Raw genomic sequence first — 19,421 nt, 5'->3', positions numbered from 1 at the left:
TATCGTGCAGCCCTACGTGGCAGTGTGGAAATTATCTCTAATGAATGCAGGAAATGCAGAAATTGATTAAATATATTTTTTGGAGAACACCTTTTAGAGCCACGTTGAATTCATGTGTTGCCGTCCTAGGGTCATTCACTACTCCTCATAAAGCATATTTAGAACTTTTATTATTCAAAAACATAAAATAGTCACACAGCTCAATTTTTATTTATAAAAAAAAAAATACCCTGATATATTTTGGCCATGTCGTCCAGCCCTACCGCCTGGTATATAGGTCCTGGATGGTAAGGCTGTACGCACTACCCTCTAGTGCTTTGTGGTTGGATGCCAAGCAGTTGTCATACCAAGCGGTGATGCAACCAATCAGGATGCTCTCGATGGTGTAGAACTTTTTGAGGATCTGAGTGCCCATACCAAATCTTTTCAGCTTCCTGAGGGGGAAGAGGCAATGTTGTGCCCTCTTCACGACTGTTGGTGTTTTTGGACCAGGATATGTCCTTGGTGATGTGGACACCAAGGAAATTGAAGCTCTCGACCCTGTCCACTACAGCCCCGTTGATGTTAGTGGGGTTCGCATTCTCAGCCCTCCTTTTCCTGTAGTCCACAATCAGTTCCTTAGTCTTGCTCACATTGAGGGAGAGGTTGTTGTCCTGGCACCACACTGCCAGGTCTCTGACCTACTTCCTGTAGGCTGTCTCATCGTCGTCGGTGATCTGGCCTACCAGCGTCGCGCCATCTGCAAACTTAATGATGGTCTTGGAGTAGTGAGCGGCCACGAAGTTGTGGGTGAACAGGAATACAGGAGGGGACTGAGCACGCACCCTTGAGGGGCCCCAGTGTTGAGTGACAGCGTGACCCTCACCATCTGGGAGGTGTCCTTCAGGAAGTCCAGGATCTAGTTGCAGAGGGAAGTGTCCAGTTCCAGGGTCCTTAGCCTAGTGATGAGCTTTGTGTATATTATGGTGTTGAACGCTGTGCTGTTGTCACTGTGGAGTGGGCAGTGTGGAGTACAATAGAGATTGTGCGGTATGCAAATTGAAGTGGGTCCAATATTTCTGGGCTGACGGTGTTGTGAGCCATCACCAGCCTTTTCAAAGCATTTCCTGGCTACAAATGTGAATGCTACGGGGCAGTAGGACTATCTGCCTGAAACATGTAGTTATTACAGACTGAGTAAGGGAGAGGTTGAAAATGTCAGTGTAGACCTTTGCCACTACGCGTCCTGGTAATCCATCTGGACTTGTGAATGTTAACCTGTTTTACATTGGCTACGGAGAGCGTGATCACACAGTCGTCCGGAACAGCTGGTGCGCTCATGAATGGTTCAGTGTTGCTTGCTACAAAGTCAGTATAGTAGGCATTTAGCTTGTCTGGTAGGGTCGCTTCACTGAGCAGCTCACGGCTGGGTTTCCCTTTATAATCCGGGATAGTTTGCAAGCCCTACCTCATCCGACGAGCGTCAGAGCTGGTGTAGTTGGATTCAACACTTAGAGACAAACCATCAAACTGGCTGAGTGGGTAGCAGGATTTCTTATAAGCGTCTGGATTAGTGTCTTGCTCCTTGAAAGCAGTAGCTCTAGCCTTTAGCTCAGTGCTGCTTGTACTCCATGGCTTCTGGTTGTGATATGTACATGCAGTCACTGTGAAGCCTGTGACTGATGAGGTAAACTCCTCAATGCCATCAGCTGAATCCCGGAACATATTCCAATCACATATTACCCTGAGAAAGCGTGTGTAATTGTACATGCTGAACACCTTTTTAAAATCTGGGAAAATATCCACCATGGGCAGCAGGTGAGTGAGTGTCGGAGAATATGGTGATGAGGCATGTGGAACTTTATGTTGGCAACGGGAGAAGGGTCACCATGGACGATAGAGAACCTGAGACTATTATGCTGTACTGACAAAGGTATGTCAGTGTTTCAAGCAAGTGAAAGTTTAAAAGAAATTGTGTCAACTGTTAGGACAAGGAATAACCGCTAAATGAAATCCAACTGATTCCATTGCATGAAGATGCACACAAGCACGACCTGATTGACTATTTTTGACTGCTGTCATATCGACACTTACAGTGCATTCGGAAAGTATTCATATCCTCTTCACTTTTTCCACATTTTGTTCAGCCTCATTCTGAAATATATTTTTAAAATAAGGCTGTAACAACAAAATGTGAAGGGGTCTGAATACTTTCAGACTGTGCTTCCAACACCTGTATATCTTACAAGTAAAGGGAAAATTGTTTGCCATAGACAAGCTATTCCCGCTGAATTTATAGCTGAGCTGTTCCCCTTCCCAGCTTGGGAAAATGTAACCGATGTATGTGGATTACAGAAAGTGCTGACAGGAAAGGAGAAAATGCCAGGCTGTGTCTTTCTCAGACATCATGTTCTCATTAAACAAAACTCTTAGTCAGTGGTCCTCTCATGTCTGTCATGCTTAATTTGTTAACTATTTGGGAGAAAGGGCATAAGACACCCTTTGAAACCCCTGTGTGTGTTTGGGGGTGAACAAGAGGGACTCTAGTGCTCTACTGATCTGTGTGTTTTATCTATCATTTTTGTGTGTTAATCTATTTCTAAACTATGTGCCTCAGGTGCTTGCTGTATGTCAAGGCTGTATTTCTGTTTTTCTGTTCGAATGGAACACTGTGACTGCTCATGAAATGTTTGTTTTTACTGTGAGGGTGGTAGTGTAACCCAGTTGCGTAATAATCCCGCCTGCCTTCCATTTCCTGTAAAATAGCAATATTAGCAGCACGGTTTTAATGCATCTTCCTCTTTTAATGTGCTAGTGAGCCAGCTCTGTCTCTATCTGCCCCCACCAGACGCAGCATGAAGCGTAAGGCCAGTTTCACCTGCCCCTTCAACGGCAGCTGCTCCATCACCAAGGACAACCGGCGCCACTGCCAGGCCTGCCGGCTCAAATGCTGCGTGGACATGGGTATGATGAAGGAGTGTGAGTACTCGGAGACACCTGATTTCTAACTGGTCATAAATACAGTTAACTTCAGCCCTTTAAGTGCTTGGCTCATTCTGGCTGAAGACTGTTTCCATCATGGGAAAGAGCAAAACAGATGTACAGTACACACTCTACTGTACAGTATGTTACTACTGTCTGTTTTACATAATCATCTTTGCCTGGACATGTTATTTTTTATGTCTGTATTTGTGTTGCTTTCAGCCAGAAAAATAGACCAGGGTTGTACTGTATTTTACGTTCTGTACCGACTAAGAAAATATGGTTGTTTCCCCAAAATTAGCTGGCTAAGGTCATAGAATCCTTCTTTATAAAATGCCCTCCAGTTTACCATGCTTCAACACCAACAAGTCAGCAGGGTTATGAAAATAAACAAGCTGTGCATTTTGAGGTAACAGAGGGGCGAAGGAGGGGAGAGCGAAATAAAGACCAGTTCAACAATGCTCCGGCTGCTTCTGTGGAGCCTAGCCCGCAAACCGTCACAAGCCGAAATGAGGCCCCTGGAAAAGGATCCAGACAGCTAAAATGGCCTCTTTGTCTGCACCAGCGCTAAAGCTCCAGGCCACAGTGCTGCCTGGCACAGCATGCCCCAGTCATGTGGGTACTCACTCATGTGAAAACAATAACATGTGGCATGCCCTGAAATATTTCAGACGGGTGTGGCATGGAGTGAGACTTGCGATTGGTTGCCGAGTCGCCGCTCTCATCCAATCGAGCTAGGATCAGCTTGATGTGGACACAAATGCAGGCGGTTATGTAAAGTAGAATGTTGATGTTAAATGCTCTTTGAAGTTTGCCTGTTGGCCCTCTTTTTTTTTTTTTTTTGGAGTGATAGTTACCGTATGTGGCTGATATAGTACTATGTTCACATGTATAAATCATGTTGAATGCTACACAGAGGTGTTTTGCACAGCTGTGTGTGTTAATGAAAGTAATGAGAGTTGAAGGTCATAACCAGTGGGTGTTGTAACGCTTTAATTGGTCAATCCAAGGCCTCGCCCCTAGTTTGTGAGCAAAACAGAGCAGTCCTGCCCACTCTGCCGCCTGCCAAATCAGTGAAGAGTACACAATTATCCACACTCCCTTATGCTACAGGGTTAACAGGAGGGCAGCCAGAAATGGCCCCTCTGTGCTCATTCTGCAAAGAGGTGAAATTAAATTACTACTATTGAAATTAAATTACTACAAGACAAAATGGCTCACTCAATCAAGCCTGATGGTCCTGGAAGTTTAAAATCAAAGCTTGCTTTCATATAATTGAAAAGAAAGCTTGAAAAGGTAGTGAAATGGGAAAATGTCTTAGTGTGGGTAGTGCCTAAAGAATCCAATACTTTACCTTGTATGCAGTACAAATCACTTTGTGGGAGCACCTTTGAGTATTAATTAATCTTTTATGATTAATCTTTGAATTCCCATCGAGGATCGCTCTCCCTGCATCTCAGTCCTCCGCCATGGCGATCTAGGCACTAGACTAATTACTAAATGTGGGGACATTCTGTGGTAAACAGCTCCATTTTTCTGTCCTCAGCCAGCTGTCTGTCACCTCAGTGCTGTGCCAGCAATACAGAAGGCACTGTGAAATACTAGCTAGACAGCGCAGCAGACAATAGCTGGCAAATTCTGGGAAATCACCATTGTTGGCTAGCTTGGGTGCTTCGGCAGTCCTTTTGACTATGCCATACTAGATGGGCTACGGAGTGTCCCATTCTGGCTTGATGTCAGCCCAGTCAACCAGCCAGTAACAGTAAGACTGTCTATGATGGAGTAAGGGTGATCCACCTCTAATTCTGAACATGTCTCCATTGTGGATAATCCATTGGATAATCCTTAAATATGGCAATAGATTAAATCAAATGTTGGCGACAGCAGCATAGTTAAATAGGTAGCTACTAGCTAGCATACAATCCATTCGGAAAGTGTTCAGACCCCTTCACAAATTCCACATTTTCCTACGTTACAGCCTTATTCTAAAATTGGTTAAATAAAATGTTTTCCTCATCAATCTACACACAATACCGTATGGTAACAAAGCAAAAACAGGTTTTTAGACATTTTTACTAAGTTATGTAAATAAGGTAATTCAGTTTTTTTATATATAAGTATTAAGACCCTTTGCCATGAGACTATAAATTGAGCCCAGGTGCATCGTGTTTCCAATTATCATCCTTGAGATGTTTCTACAAGTTGATTGGAGTTAGAGTTCCTCTGTGGAGATCGGAGAACCTTCCATAAGGACACCCATCTCTGAAGCGATCTACCAATCAGGCCTTTATGGTAGAGTGGCCAGACAGAAGCCACTCCTCAGTAAAAGACACATGACAGCCTGCTTGGAGTTTGCCAAAAGGCACCTAATGGACTCTTAGACCATGAGAAACAAGATTCTCTGGTCTGATGAAACCAAGACTGAACTCTTTGGCCTGAATGCCAAGTGTCACATATGGAGGAAACCAGGCACCGCTCATCACCTATAGCATCCCTACGGTGAAGCATGGTGGTGGCAGAGTCATGCTGTGGGTATGTTCTGTGGCAAGGCCTGGGCGACTAGTCAGGATTAAGGGAAAGATGAACAGAGCAAAGTACAGAGATCTTTGATGAAGCCCTGCTCCAGAACGCTCAGGACCTCCAGTCTATTTCATTGTTTATTTTTGATAAATTTGCTAAATATTATTTTATTGCTTTGTCATTATTGGGTATTGTGTGTAGATTGGTGAGGGGAATTTGTTTTTAATACATTTTGAGGCTGTAACGTAATAAAATGTGGAAAAAGTGAAGGTGTCTGAATACTTTCTGAATGCACTGCATAACACGAGCCAGCTGCCTGGTTGTGGTTACGGTCAGCTCCCAAAAACTGTTTTATGAATTCTTTTTGTTCAATTTGCTGTTCACAGTGGGAAGACTATTGGCAAATAATAGACAAAAACATCAAATACATTCTACCACAGGCACAGCTGCTGTTAACTTGATCTGTCAGCATGTGAGCATGAAACAGCCAACATTTGTTTTACAGTTGCGTAATACCTTTTCTGACAAGGGTAGTCCGGAAAGCTTTTTGCATGAATAACGCAAATGCCATTTTGTGCAAATGAAGTGAGCAGAAGTTTCTAGAAAGCATCAGTCAAGACAGGAATGTCTTGCCGTGAAGCTGATTCACATGTGACTCACTTAGATAAGGCATTTAGTTTCTGTGTATCTATAAGGCTAACGTGTAGCAGTTACATGACTACACCTACCACGTGCATATTGATTTTGTTCATCCACATCGTACGCCATCATGACATGCAGGTTAAAATATCAACTACACTGAACAAAAATAGAAACTCAACATGCAACAATTTCAAAGATTTAACTGAGTTTCTATGAGGAAATCAGTCAATTTAAATTAAGCCCTTATCTATGGATTTCACATGACTGGGAATACAGATATGCATCTGTTTAGTCACAGATACCTTGAAAAAATGGTACGGGTGTGGAACAGAACCAGTCAGTATCAGGTGTGACCAACATTTGCCTCATGCAGTTCGACATATCTCCTTCACATATAGTTGATCAGGCTGTTTATGATCTGTGGAATGTTGTCCCACTCCTATTCAATGGCTGAGCGAAGTTGCTTGATATTGTCAGGAACTAGAACACGCTGTCGTACACATCGATCCAGAGAATCCCAAACAGGCTTAATGTAGGCCACTAAAACAACATTGGTGGTGGCATGTGGTAGAGAAATTATCTTGCAACTGCGTGCTCCCTCAACTTGAGACATCTGTGGTGTTGTGTGACAACATTTTAGTGGCCTTTTATTGTCCCCAGCCAGCACAAGGTGCACCTGTGTAATGATCATGCTGTTTAATCAGATTCTTGATAAGCCACACCTATCAGGTGAGTGGATTATTTTGGCAAAGGAGAAATGCTCACTTACAGGGATGTAAACAAATTTGAACACAATTTGAGAGAAGCTTATGGTGGTTTTGGAATATTTCTGGGATCTTTCATTTCAGCTTATGAAACATGGGGCCAGCAGTTTACATGTTGCTTTATATTGTTGTTCAGTATAGTTTTAAGATTTCTTGTGGTTTCTTCCTAATGGTTCCTATGTGGGGTGCTCTACCTTTAGATGTTTCTTTGGGAGAATATCTTGTGTTTGTGCATCGGGCTATTAAACAAGCCTGTTTTAGATTCCCAGCCAATGAATGTGTGAACACAAGCTGTTGCCCAACAAAGCCCACCCGGTGAATGCTATGAGCGGTGAGTGCTGTGAAGCACGGTGAGCGCTGTGAAGCGTTGTGAGTGCTCATTGACAGCTCCACTCGCTGATTGCTTAATGAGCCCTTCTAGTGCTGGAATGTAAGTGCCTAGCTTCTTGGGTTTTAATGGGCATGTTAAATGTGACTCTTCAAGGAAAAGTGATGGTGGCCAAAATAAAATCTTAGCTTATTTTTATCATTGCCGGACTTTGCTGCTCAACATTTGCTGTAGTTCAGTTTATTTGTTCATGGACTGTGGCTGCCTGCTGGGTGTTTAATTGATGTTTGGTTCTAGACTGCAAAATGAAAGTGAAATGCAACATTTCAGGGAAGTTAGAAACCAATATACACAGGCAGTTAGAAAAGCCAAGGCTAGCTTTTTCAAACAGAAATTTGCTTCCTGCAACACAAACTCAAAAAAGTTCTGGGACATTGTGAAGTCCATGGAGAATAAGAGCACCTTCTCCCAGCTGCCCACTGCACTGAGGATAGGAAACTGTCACCACCGATAAATCCACTATAATTGAGAATTTCAAGAAGCATTTTTCTATGGCTGGCCATGCTTTCCACCTGGCTACCCCTACCCCGGTCAACAGTACTGCACCTCCCACATTAACTCACCCAAGCCTTCGCCATTTCTCCTTCTACCAAATCCAGTCAGCTGATGTTCTGAAAGAGCTGCAAAATCTGGACCCCCACAAATCAGCCGGGCTGGACAATTTGGACCCTTTCTTTCTAAAATGATCTGCCAAAATTGTTGCAACCCCTATTACTAGCCTGCTCAACTGAGTAGATGGGAGAAGCGGGACTTGCATCGCGTTTTGTCTCACCTAGATCCAAGTTCTGTTTTAGTGCTTGGCTACGCAAATGCTTGGTCACACGTGTGACGGGTGTGGGTGAAATGATTGGATAACATGCGTATGTACATTTTTATTTTGTAATGCTCGTAAACACAATGTCTCCGGTGAGGTTAGCCTCTGTCTGGTACATTTGATATGATTATTTTTTTCATCCGTTGAAACTAAAATTAACTTCTAGTTTAGTTTCCATGTATTTACTTATGTGTAGTTGATAACCTCTGTCTGGTACATTTCTATATTTCAACATTGCTTCGTGTATCATCTTGTAGTGGTTTACCGCACTATGGAAAATTGGCATTATGTTTGTTTGAGAAACAGAACAGCTCAGATGACACTTGTTGGTGCTAATGGTGGTTCTCCTTGGAAGAACATAACCCTATACGCATTCTACAGAGTCTTGTTTCAACCCTCTCTCAGAGCTGCTGTTTGTGTGAAGAAAGCGATCAGCTGGTGATAGAAGCTCACTTAATCGACCACGGTTGTCAGGGGATCTGAGAGAGGCTCCTGTGAAAGGCAATCAGGCTAGCTGTGTTACTGGTTTCCCTCCTCCTCTTCTCACCTGTCTCCCCTTCGCCTCCCTCTCCCCCAGTCATCCTGACAGATGAGGAGGTGCAGAGGAAGAAAGATCTGATCCAGAAGAGGAAGGAGGAGGAGGCGGCGCGGGAGGCCCTGAGACCAAGGCTGAATGATGAGCAGAGCCAGGTCATCGCATCATTGGTAGAGGCTCACCACAAGACCTACGATGACTCCTACTCCGACTTCTCTCGCTTCAGGGTCTGTACTGGTCTAAATATTCTTAGCCACTCACCTTTTAACTTTTTTTGCTATATATTTTTTATTGCAATATGAAATCACAGCTATTGCATGACATGCATTTGAATGTTTTAACATTTTCACTTCAAGTGATTCTGCGTCTGTTGTTTTGTCAATCACTCCCATGTGCACTTTACAAGATATAACAAGAATACTTTTTGTCTATGTTGAATGCATGTGTTGTGTGTTTGCAGCCCCCGGTGCGAGACGGGCCAGTAACACGCAGTGCCAGTCGTGCAGCCTCCCTTCACTCGCTGTCAGATGCCTCCTCAGACTCCTTCAACCACTCACCAGGTGAGGGACACATGCTCACGCGAAGGCACACAGTATACATGCACCACAATCGCATGTTCCATTAACATGATGAGGAGGACTACCCTTGTCCTTATTGACAAGTCTCTCCAAATGTCTTGAGTCAATAAGTATTCAACCCCTTTGTTGAGACAAGCCTAAATAAGTTCAGGAGTAAAAATGTGCTTAACAAGTCACATAATAAGTTCCATGGACTCAGTGTGCCATAGTAGTGTTTTAAAATGACCTAGTCTCTGTACACCACACCTACAATTATTTGTAAGTTCCCTCAGTCGAGAAATGAATGTCAAACACAGATTCAACCACGAAGACCAGGGAAAGAAAGGAACTGCCAGAGCCCTGCAAAATGACCTCCAGCAGCCCACAAATGTGCATGTGTCTGCTTAAATGGTCAGAAACAGACTCCATGAGGGTGGTATGAAGGCCCTACATCCACAGGTGGGGGTTGTGCTTACAGCCCAACACCGTGCAGGACACCAAGATTGGCAAATTCGCCACTGGCGCCCTGTGCTCTTCACCGATGAAATTGGGTTCACACTGAGCACATATGACAGACGTGACAGAGTCTGGAGACGCCGTGGAGAACGTTCTGCTGCCTGCAACATCCTCCAGCATGACCGGTTTGGTGGTGGGTCAGTCATGGTGTGGGGTGGCATTTCTTTGGGGGGGCCGCACAGCCCTCCATGTGCTTGCCAGAGGTAGCGTGACTGCAATTAGGTACCGAGATGAGATCCTCAGACCCCTTGTGAGACCATATGCTGGTGCGATGGCCCTGGTTTCCTTCTAATGCAAGACAATGCTAGACCTCACGTGGCTGGAGTGTGTCAGCAGTTCCTGCAAGAGGAAGACGTTGATGCTATGGACTGGCCCGTCCGTTCCCCAGACCTGAATTCAATTGAGCACATCTGGGACATCATGTCTCGCTCCATTCACCAACGCCACGTTGCACCACAGACTGTCCAGGAGTTGGCGGATGCTTTAGTCCAGGTCTGGGAGGAGATCCCTCAGGAGACCATCCGCCACCTCATCAGGAGCATGCCCAGGCGTTGAAGGGAGGTCATATAGGCACGTGGAGGCCACACACACTACTGAGCCTCATTTTGACTTGTTTTAAGGACATTACATCAATGTTGGATCAGCTTTTAGTGTGGTTTTCCACTTTAATTTTGAGTGTGACTCCAAATCCAGACCTCCATGGGTTGATAAATTTGATTTCCATTGATAATTTTTGTGATTTTGTTGTCAGCACATTCAACTATGTAAAGAAAAAAGTATTTAATAAGAATATTTCATTCATTCAGATCTAGGATGTTATTTTAGTGTTCCCTTTATTTTTTTGAGCAGTGTACTTTTCATAACATTTGGTCAAATTTATATTTAAAAAAAAAAATCCAGCTGTAACACGACAAAATTGGTGTCAGTCTAGGGGTATGATTACTGTTACTGCAGTACTGCAGGCCTTTTTCAATCATATTGAAATGCATTTAATGTTCAATAAAATGAGTTCTGTTTTGCTACTGTCTGAATATATTTCATAATGTGCGGTAAGCAGTAGAATTTTATTGTATAAGCATTTGAATTTTATTGGATAAGCATTTGAATTTTATTGGATAAGCATTAGAGTAAGCTACCTCAATATTTGCAGCCGTAGGTGGTAATATCTCTCTGGGAGCTGATCTATTGTAGTTAATGTGAATAATACAAATGCTAAGATGAGATTTGAATTGAGAAAGATGATCTGAGAGAAGCACTGCCTTTCTTTCGATCCAACCAGTATCGACACATGCTCCAACAATGCACTTCTAGTGTCCTCTTCGCGTGGTGTTTTGGGAAACGCATGTTATATCTCCGGCTGGTGTAGGAAAGATGCGTTGTTAAAGCACTCATAAGCCTAAGTTACATCACTTTCGGGAAACTGGGCCCTGGAAGAGTTGAATGGCCTTTTGTACCATTTCATTGTCACCCTTTTGCTTCCTTTAGCAACCATTTACTGCCACTGACATCTCTCCCTCGTTCACATTCCCCATTAACTCTAACATTTATCATTTCTCTTTATTATTGAACACCTCTCTTTCTACCATCTCCATTAAACACCTTTATACTCTCTCCCTGTGTAGAGTCGGTGGACACCAAGCTGATGAAATTCAGCAGTCTGTTGATGATGTACCAGGACAGTGCAGGCAGCCCGGACTCCAGTGAGGACGATGGCTCCAAGCTCTCCATGTTACCCCACCTGGCTGACCTGGTCAGTTACAGCATCCAGAAGGTCATTGGCTTCGCTAAAATGATCCCTGGCTTCAGGTGGGTGACTTTGCATATCATGTGCCTTCTGGTCTGGGGTCAGTTCTACATTTTGCCCACTAATGGTTGAAGTTAGGATTGTACGTAGTAGAACATTCACCCCGGAGCCCTACAATAGTACATTAAAGGGATTGTGTAGGACCTACACAAATGGTTGCTCCACCATCTTCTGTATCTTTAATTAGGCAATTACACAACAACATGTTGATCTTTTAGGCTCCTTCTGTCCATTAAGCCTTTAGTAGTTATTTCTGTGGGTTTAACGACTTCATTAATTGCATAGCTACAAGCTTTTGTACTGTGTGTGTGTGTGTGTGTGTGTGTGTGTGTGTGGCATTTTATAAACACTTAAGGCCTCCGGCGAGTACTGCTCAGTGCTCTTCCTGGAATACGCTGGAACAGAGTGATTGCATCACATGACGTGTTCAAATAAGGCTCCTGATCTATCCCCAGATGTATGCAGTCAGGGAACATGTTGTACAGAACATGCCATGAATACACATTCACAGCAAGCTGTTTCATGTATAACATGTGGTTCCGACAAAGCCGTAATGATGTCCTCGGCATGGGGAAGGGTGTGCCAGACAAATTTAACATTCATAGACTCACTTGAGAGTTGATTTACTGCGGGTATGAATTCTCAAAATGATTAAATGCGGAAAGGCCAAAGTCAAATATGCATAGGGAAATGGTAAACTCTCATATTGTGGAAAATGGTAAATTTTACTGACCTGCGTTTGAGTCATTCCTGCACCCTTTCCCCAATAGTTGATCTCCATGAACTATCAAAGCCTATGTGCTGTGCTTACAGTACTTATTTGAACTTCGGTCTCAGGAAGCATTCAGGCAAATGGCAGAAACCTGTATTTGTGAGGAAGGGTGAGCTCACAGGTGTAAACGGATCTCTCTCACCAGCCATATCAGTCGGTGTTACATGTCTTCAGGATTCCCATTCAGTTACAGGATCTGTTTAGAATGACCTGGCTGGCTATGTTCGCCTGGCAGCCTGTGTTAGTGTGGCTCATGATGTCAGTCGTTGGCAGGGAGACTGCCTGTTCCCCAGCAGTCAGAGGTGCTGTACGGGCACAGCGGATCAAGATTCCCTGTAATTAGGTGTGCCTGCTGAAAGCAAAACAACTTAATAAATCAAACATACTTTATCTTATTATTTGCCTTCTGCTGGCACCTGTAGCACCAAAACAACTGTAAAAGTTACCAGTCTTCAGTTTGCTAGGGGAAAAACAGTTTTGTTACTACTTATACTTTTCGCACAACAACGTTTGCATATATCCCAATGCAAATGTTGTGGCTATAGGTTTGAATGGGAAAAACTCTGCTCGCTTCTAGTGAATCGTCTTCAATCATTTAAGCTAGAAACGCCATTCAAACTTTCAAATGTGCAAAACGTTCTGGAATAATGTGCTTGTATACAGATTTTTGTAACCATTTGTTTGACATATACAGACTGACTCAATTTAGTTTGTGAAAAGATTGACACTTTTTTTAAACTATAACCATTTTAAATTTGCATAAACCCCATATACTTTAAAGGCAAAATGTGGATTTGGCACCGATCTCGGTCCTCTTTAAAGTGAACTCTGGGAGAGGGGGGCGGGGGGGCCCTCACTTCTTTGCATTCACATTGCTGTGTTTAGAAAGGGACCAATGTCTTTAAAAAATTCTGTCAATGCACTGTGTCTTTACAAAGTGCAGGACAAGCTATTCCATCAGAACATGTTATCGGACAGATACACATACCTACTTGCATTTTGGAAGCTAATAGATTGCATTATTTTAAAAGTTAAGATGTAATAGTTGTAATTGGAAGATATTATTATAATGTACATATTATTCTCAACAGAATACATAGCAGAAGAATAACTGCAGATTAAATAATGCTGTAATTGAAAAATGTAAACCCAGTGTAGTCTACTACCAATAAGTGCTAGTATAGATTTTGTACAAACACACATGGCTTATGATAAGTAGTAATCACTCAAGCTTACTAAAATAGCCCGCTATAATATCTCCAAATCTTTAAACCACCCCAAAATAGCTCACTATAACCAGAGAAGAGGAGGCAAATGTGAAAATACAAGGTTAACCAGTGGAACTGGGGATTTTTTTTGTATGGAGGTTAATGGGCAACATAAAATTGAATTGCTAATTTGCTACGCAAGGTTTATTTGATCGAATAGAATTTTAGGTTTTTGTGACTGTGCGCACGTAGCATTACGGCAACTTTGAGACAAATTACTTTATATCGTAGTTGTGCATGTTGTTCACGCATGTATCTGCCCTCTCATTGGCTATAATGTTCCCAACTAATCCTACCGTCTCCCGCCTGCCTTCCGCCTTTGCAGACGTATTCTCATAGTGAGAGCAGTCAGTCCAGTATCCTGTTAGTATATAGATAATCTTTGCCAATACTAACCAGTTGGCCTATGAAAACCATAGTACTGCTGCAGTCACAACCACTTCATTGTGACCATTTTAGCTGAATATGTGCCTAAATATTTTGGTGTTCGACCTGATGTTTACATTTTGGAGCACCAGTGTGCCGAGAAAAAGGAAGGATTATTGCTTTATTACCTCAAATATTTTCATTGTGCGCCTACATTTCTTGGTGTGTGCCTCCATTTTCTCACAACCACTCTTTCACAACCATATACTTCAAGACTAGCAAGTACACACATTTACCTTGGGTAATGTCATTTTCTAGTATGGTCTTAACCTTGGTACGGGTGTGTGAATATGGATGGGGAGAGATGTGGGTGGAGGGGAAGAACAGCATGCCCCTGTGTGCTCATGCTCAAAAGAAAACAGTGGAATGTGTCGTCCTGGTAACCATATAATCCATTGTACATCTTGTCCTTCCTGTTTCTCTCCTCCCCTAGAACATTCTAGAGAACAGTGCTGATTCACTCATCCTGTCAGAAGACATGTCTGTGGGTACAAAAAATGAGTATGAGATGGAAATAGCTTTTTTGTGTTCAGACAATCCTGCAATTCCAGTTTCAAGGATAAGAACTACTTTGTTTTGTTAGGAAGTAAAATACAGGCATTATCCAATGGGCTCCAAGAGTCCAGCCTGGGTATGGTGTTATGCTGATTCCCCCATCTTTTGCTACCAATGGAACCCAGTCTTTAAATCTGGACTGAATCGCACAATGGGAGAAACGGGTTCCTATTGCCTCATTCTTCAGCTGGTATAATAGAATCCGAAAAGAGGCCCTATGTGTGATGTGGTGATGGGTAAGGGCACCCTGTCACACTGCATGTTTGGCTCAGTACATGTTATTGTTTTTCCAGAGGGCTGACTGCTGAGGACCAGATCGCCCTGCTCAAGTCAAGTGCCATCGAGATCATTATGCTACGCTCCAACCAGTCTTTCAACATAGAGGATATGTCCTGGTGCTGTGGTGGTAGCCCTGACTTCAAGTACTGCATCACCGACGTCACCAAGGGTGAGACAGAGGCACACACACATATGTATATGTAGAGTGCTGTGAAAAAGTATTTGCCCCCTTCCTGATTTCTTATTTTTTTTGCACATTTGTCACACTTAAATGTTTCAGATCATTAAACACATTTTAATATTACACAAAGATAACCCAAGTAAATACAAAATGCAGTTTAAGTGATGATTTTATTTATTAAAGGGAAAAAAGCTATCCGAACCTTCATGGCCCTATGTGAAAAAGTAATTGCCCCCTAAACCTAATAACTGGTTGTGCCACCCTCAGCAACAACAACTGCAGCAACATCAAGCGTTTGCGATAACTGCTAATGAGTCTTTCACATCGCTGTGGAGGAATTTTGTCCCACTCTTCTTTGCAGAATTGTTTTAATTCTGCCACATCGGAGGGTTTTCGAGCATGGACCACATTAAGGTCACTCCACAGCATCTCAATCGATTTCAAGTCCGGACTTTGACTAGGTCACTCAACCCCTCTTTTTAATTTTTTTTTTTTAAGCCATTCAGAGGTGGACTTGCTGGTGTGTTTTGGCTCATTGTCCTGCTGCAGAACCCAAGTGCGCTACAGCTTGAGGTCATGAACGGCTGGCCGGACATTCTCCTTCAGGATTTTTTGGTAGAGAGCAGAATTCATGGTTCCATCAATCACAGCAAGTCGCCCAGGTCCTAAAGCAGCCCCAGACCATCACACTACCATCACCATATTTGACTGTTGGTATGATGTTATTTTGCTGAAATGCTGTTACTTTTACAGCAGATGTAACGGGACGCACACCTTCCAAAAAGTTCAACTTTTGTCTTGTGAGTGCACAGAATATTTTCCAAAAGTCTTGGCTCATCAAGATGTTTTTTTTTGCCAAAAGTGAGACGAGCCTTTATGTTCTTTTTGGTCAGCAGTGGTTTTCGCTATGGATGCCATTTTTGCCCATAGTTGAGTCATGAACACTGACCTTAACTGAGGCAAGTGAGGCAGAGGTTTAGATGTTGTTGTGGGTTCTTTTGTGACCTCTTGGATGAGTCGTCGCTGCGCTCTTGGGGTAATTTTGGTAGGCCGGCCACTCCTGGGAAGGTTCACCACTGTTCCAAATGTTCTCCATTTGTGGATCATGGCTCCCACCATGGTTCGCTGGAGTCCCACAGCTTTAGAAATGGCTTTGTAACCCTTTCCAGACTGATAGATGTCAATTACTTTGTTTCTCATCTGTTCCTGAATTTCTTTGGATCGCGGCATGATGTCTTGCTTTTTGAGATCTTTTGGCCTACTTCACTTTCACACAGGTTCCATTTAAGTGATTGATTCAACATGTCTGACAGTAATCAGGCCTGGGTGTGGCTAGTGAAATGTGATTAACCACAGTAAATTCATGATTTAACAAGGGGAATGTGATTTTCTGGATTTTGTTTTTCATTTTGTCTGTCATAGTTGAAGAGTACCTATGATGAAAATGACAGGCCTCATCTTTTTAAGTGGGAGAACTTGCACAATTGGTGGCTGACTAAATACTTTTTTGTGTGTGTGTGTGTACACACACTCATACACTCTTCACACTACATAAAGTGCATTCAGAAAGTATTCATACACTTTATTCCACTTTTTGTTAGTCAGAATTCAAATTAAATAGATTTTGTTTCTCACACATCTACACACAATGCCCAATAATGACAAAGTGAAATGTTTCTCACACACCTACACACAATGCCCAATAATGACAAAGTGAAATGTTTCTCACACATCTTCACACAATGCCCAATAATGACAAAGTGAAATGTTTCTCACATCTTCACACAATGCCCAATAATGACAAAGTGAAATGTTTCTCACACATCTTCACACAATGCCCAATAATGACAAAGTGAAATGTTTCTCACATCTTCACACAATGCCCAATAATGACAAAGTGAAATGTTTCTCACACATCTTCACACAATGCCCAATAATGACAAAGTGAAATGTTTCTCATACATCTTCACACAATGCCCAATAATGACAAAGTGAAATGTTTCTCATACATCTTCACACAATGCCCAATAATGACAAAGTGAAAACATGTTTTTAGACATATTTGCACATTTATTTGAAATAAAATACAGATCTCTTTTTTTTAAATGTATCCTTTATTTAACTAGGCAAGTCCGTTAAGAACAAATTCTTATTTACAATCATGGCCTACTAAAAGGCCTCCTGTGGGGACGGGGGCTGGGATTATAAAATAAATACAATATTAATATAGGACAAGACACACATCACAACAAGCGAGACAACACTACATAAAGAGAGACTTAAGACGACAACAACAGCATGGTAGCATCATAACAACAAAATGGTAGCAACATAAAACATGGTACAAAGATTATTGGGCACAGACAACAGCACAAAGGACAAGAAGGTAGAGACAACAATACATCACACAGTACCAGTCAAGTTTGGATGCCTACTTATTCAAGGGTTTTTTATTATTGTAGAAAACAAATCAATATATATTTGAGATTCTTCAAAGTAGCCACCCTTTGCCTTGATGACAGCTCTGCACACGCATACAGCCAAAACAACTCTGGAATGGCTTCAAAACAAGAATATGAAAGTCCTTGAGTGGCCCAGACAAAGCCCAGACTTGAATCCCATTTGAAAATCTATGGAATGACTTGGAGATTTCTGTTCACCGCCACTCCCCATTTAACTTACCGGAGCTTGAGAAAATCTGCAAGAAAGAATAGGAGAAAATCCCAAAGCTGATGAATACATACCCAAGGCGACTCAAAGCGGTAATAGCTGCCCAAGATGCTCTTACAAAGTATTGACACACGGTATGAGTAGGTCTACTTATCTAAATTTGATTCCTGCGTTCATTTTTCTGAAAACATATTTTCACTTTGTCATTGTTGTTTTGTGTGTAGATGGTTGAAAAAATGATGAATATATTTAATTGTTTTTGTATTCAGGCTGTAACACAACAAAATGTGGAATAAGTCAAGAGGTATGAATTAGTTTCTGAAGGCACTGTAGTTCAATCACTATGTCAAACCACATGAACACACACTCACCCCCTGTCTGCCGCTCCCTGTAGCGGGACACACTCTGGAACTGTTGGAGCCGCTAGTGAAGTTCCAGGTGGGCCTGAAGAAACTCCAGCTCCATGAGGAGGAACACGTGCTGCTCATGGCCATCTGCCTGCTGTCTCCAGGTATCTACCTGATCGCTGCCGTTTGTGCTTGTGTGCTTGTGTGTGTGTGTGTGTGTGTGTGTGTGTGTGGTATGTGTGCTTGGTTATACTGAGTGTACAAAACATTAGTTTTCACCTGGTCAGCAGGTGTTCCGAGCATCCCTTATTGATGTCACTTGTTAACCTGTTGCGTCGCGCAATCCCGGATCCGGGATTCTATTTATAGCCTCAAGCTCATTAGAATAACGCAACGTTAACTATTCATGAAAATCGCAAATGAAATGAAATAAATATATTTGCTCTCAAGCTTACACTTTTGTTAACACATTTTCAAAATATGCTTTTCAACCATAGCTAAACAAGCATTTGTGTAAGAGTATCGATTGCTAACATGGCTATAAGCCTAGAATTCAGCCAGCAACATTTTCACAAAAACAAGAAAATAATTCAAATAAAATCATTTACCTTTGAAGAACTTCAGATGTTTTCAATGAGGAGACTCTCAGTTAGATAGCAAATGTTCAGTTTTTCAAAAAAATATTATTTGTGTAGGACAAATCGCTCCGTTTTGTTCACGTTTGGCTATGAAAAAAACCTGTATACAGTTATAGCCTCAAGCTCATTAGCATAATGTAACGTTAACGATTTCTGAAAATCGCAAATAAAATGAAAATAATGCACCTACTCCTCAAGCTTAGCCTTTTCTTAACAACACTGTCATCTCAGATTTTCAAAATATGCTTTTGAACCATAGCAATTCACTAATTTGTATAAGAGTATGCTAAGCTAGCTTAGCATTTTGAGTAGCATTTAGCACGCAACATTTTCACAAAAACCAGATAACCAAATAAATAAAATCATTTACCTTTGAAGAGCTTTGGATGTTTTCAATGAGGAGACTCAGTTACATAGCAAATGTCCAGTTTTTCCTGAAAGCATCTTTGTGTAGGAGAAATCGCTCCGTTTTGTACATCACATTTGGCTACCGAAACGAACCGAAAATTCAGTCACCAACAACGTCAAACTTTTTCCGAATTAACTCCATAATATCGACCGAAACATGGCAAACGTTGTTTGGAATCAATCCTCAAGGTGTTTTTTCACATATCTCTTCATTGATATATCGTTCGTGGAAGCATGCTTTCTTCTCTGAATTCCATGGAGAAATACTTGCAGCTGAGTTTTGCGCACCAATTTCGGCGCAGGACACCGGGCAGACACCTGGTAAATGTGGTCTCTTATGGTCAATCTTCCAATGATATGCCTACAAATACGTTAC

The 19,421-nt window shown here is 42.2% G+C and overlaps 1 protein-coding gene across 4 annotated transcripts in view; it reads left to right on the top strand.

Annotated features, from left to right (window-relative positions):
* LOC135528187 (vitamin D3 receptor A-like) overlaps window positions 1-19,421 on the top strand; it is an 84,342-nt gene that overhangs the window by 56,150 nt on the left and 8,771 nt on the right. For all 4 annotated transcript variants that reach the window (XM_064957091.1, XM_064957093.1, XM_064957092.1 and 1 more), the window contains 6 exons: window positions 2,828-2,958; window positions 8,667-8,851; window positions 9,085-9,184; window positions 11,320-11,503; window positions 14,816-14,970; window positions 18,047-18,163. In XM_064957091.1, the coding sequence (XP_064813163.1) occupies window positions 2,828-2,958; window positions 8,667-8,851; window positions 9,085-9,184; window positions 11,320-11,503; window positions 14,816-14,970; window positions 18,047-18,163 (872 nt within the window). The remainder of the gene's footprint in view (window positions 1-2,827; window positions 2,959-8,666; window positions 8,852-9,084; window positions 9,185-11,319; window positions 11,504-14,815; window positions 14,971-18,046; window positions 18,164-19,421) is intronic.

Source organism: Oncorhynchus masou, chromosome 33, assembly GCF_036934945.1.
Source record: "Oncorhynchus masou masou isolate Uvic2021 chromosome 33, UVic_Omas_1.1, whole genome shotgun sequence".
Lineage (NCBI taxonomy): Eukaryota > Metazoa > Chordata > Actinopteri > Salmoniformes > Salmonidae > Oncorhynchus > Oncorhynchus masou.
The sequence above is the reverse complement of the archived record's forward strand: the minus strand, read 5'-3'. Positions and strand labels throughout refer to the sequence as shown.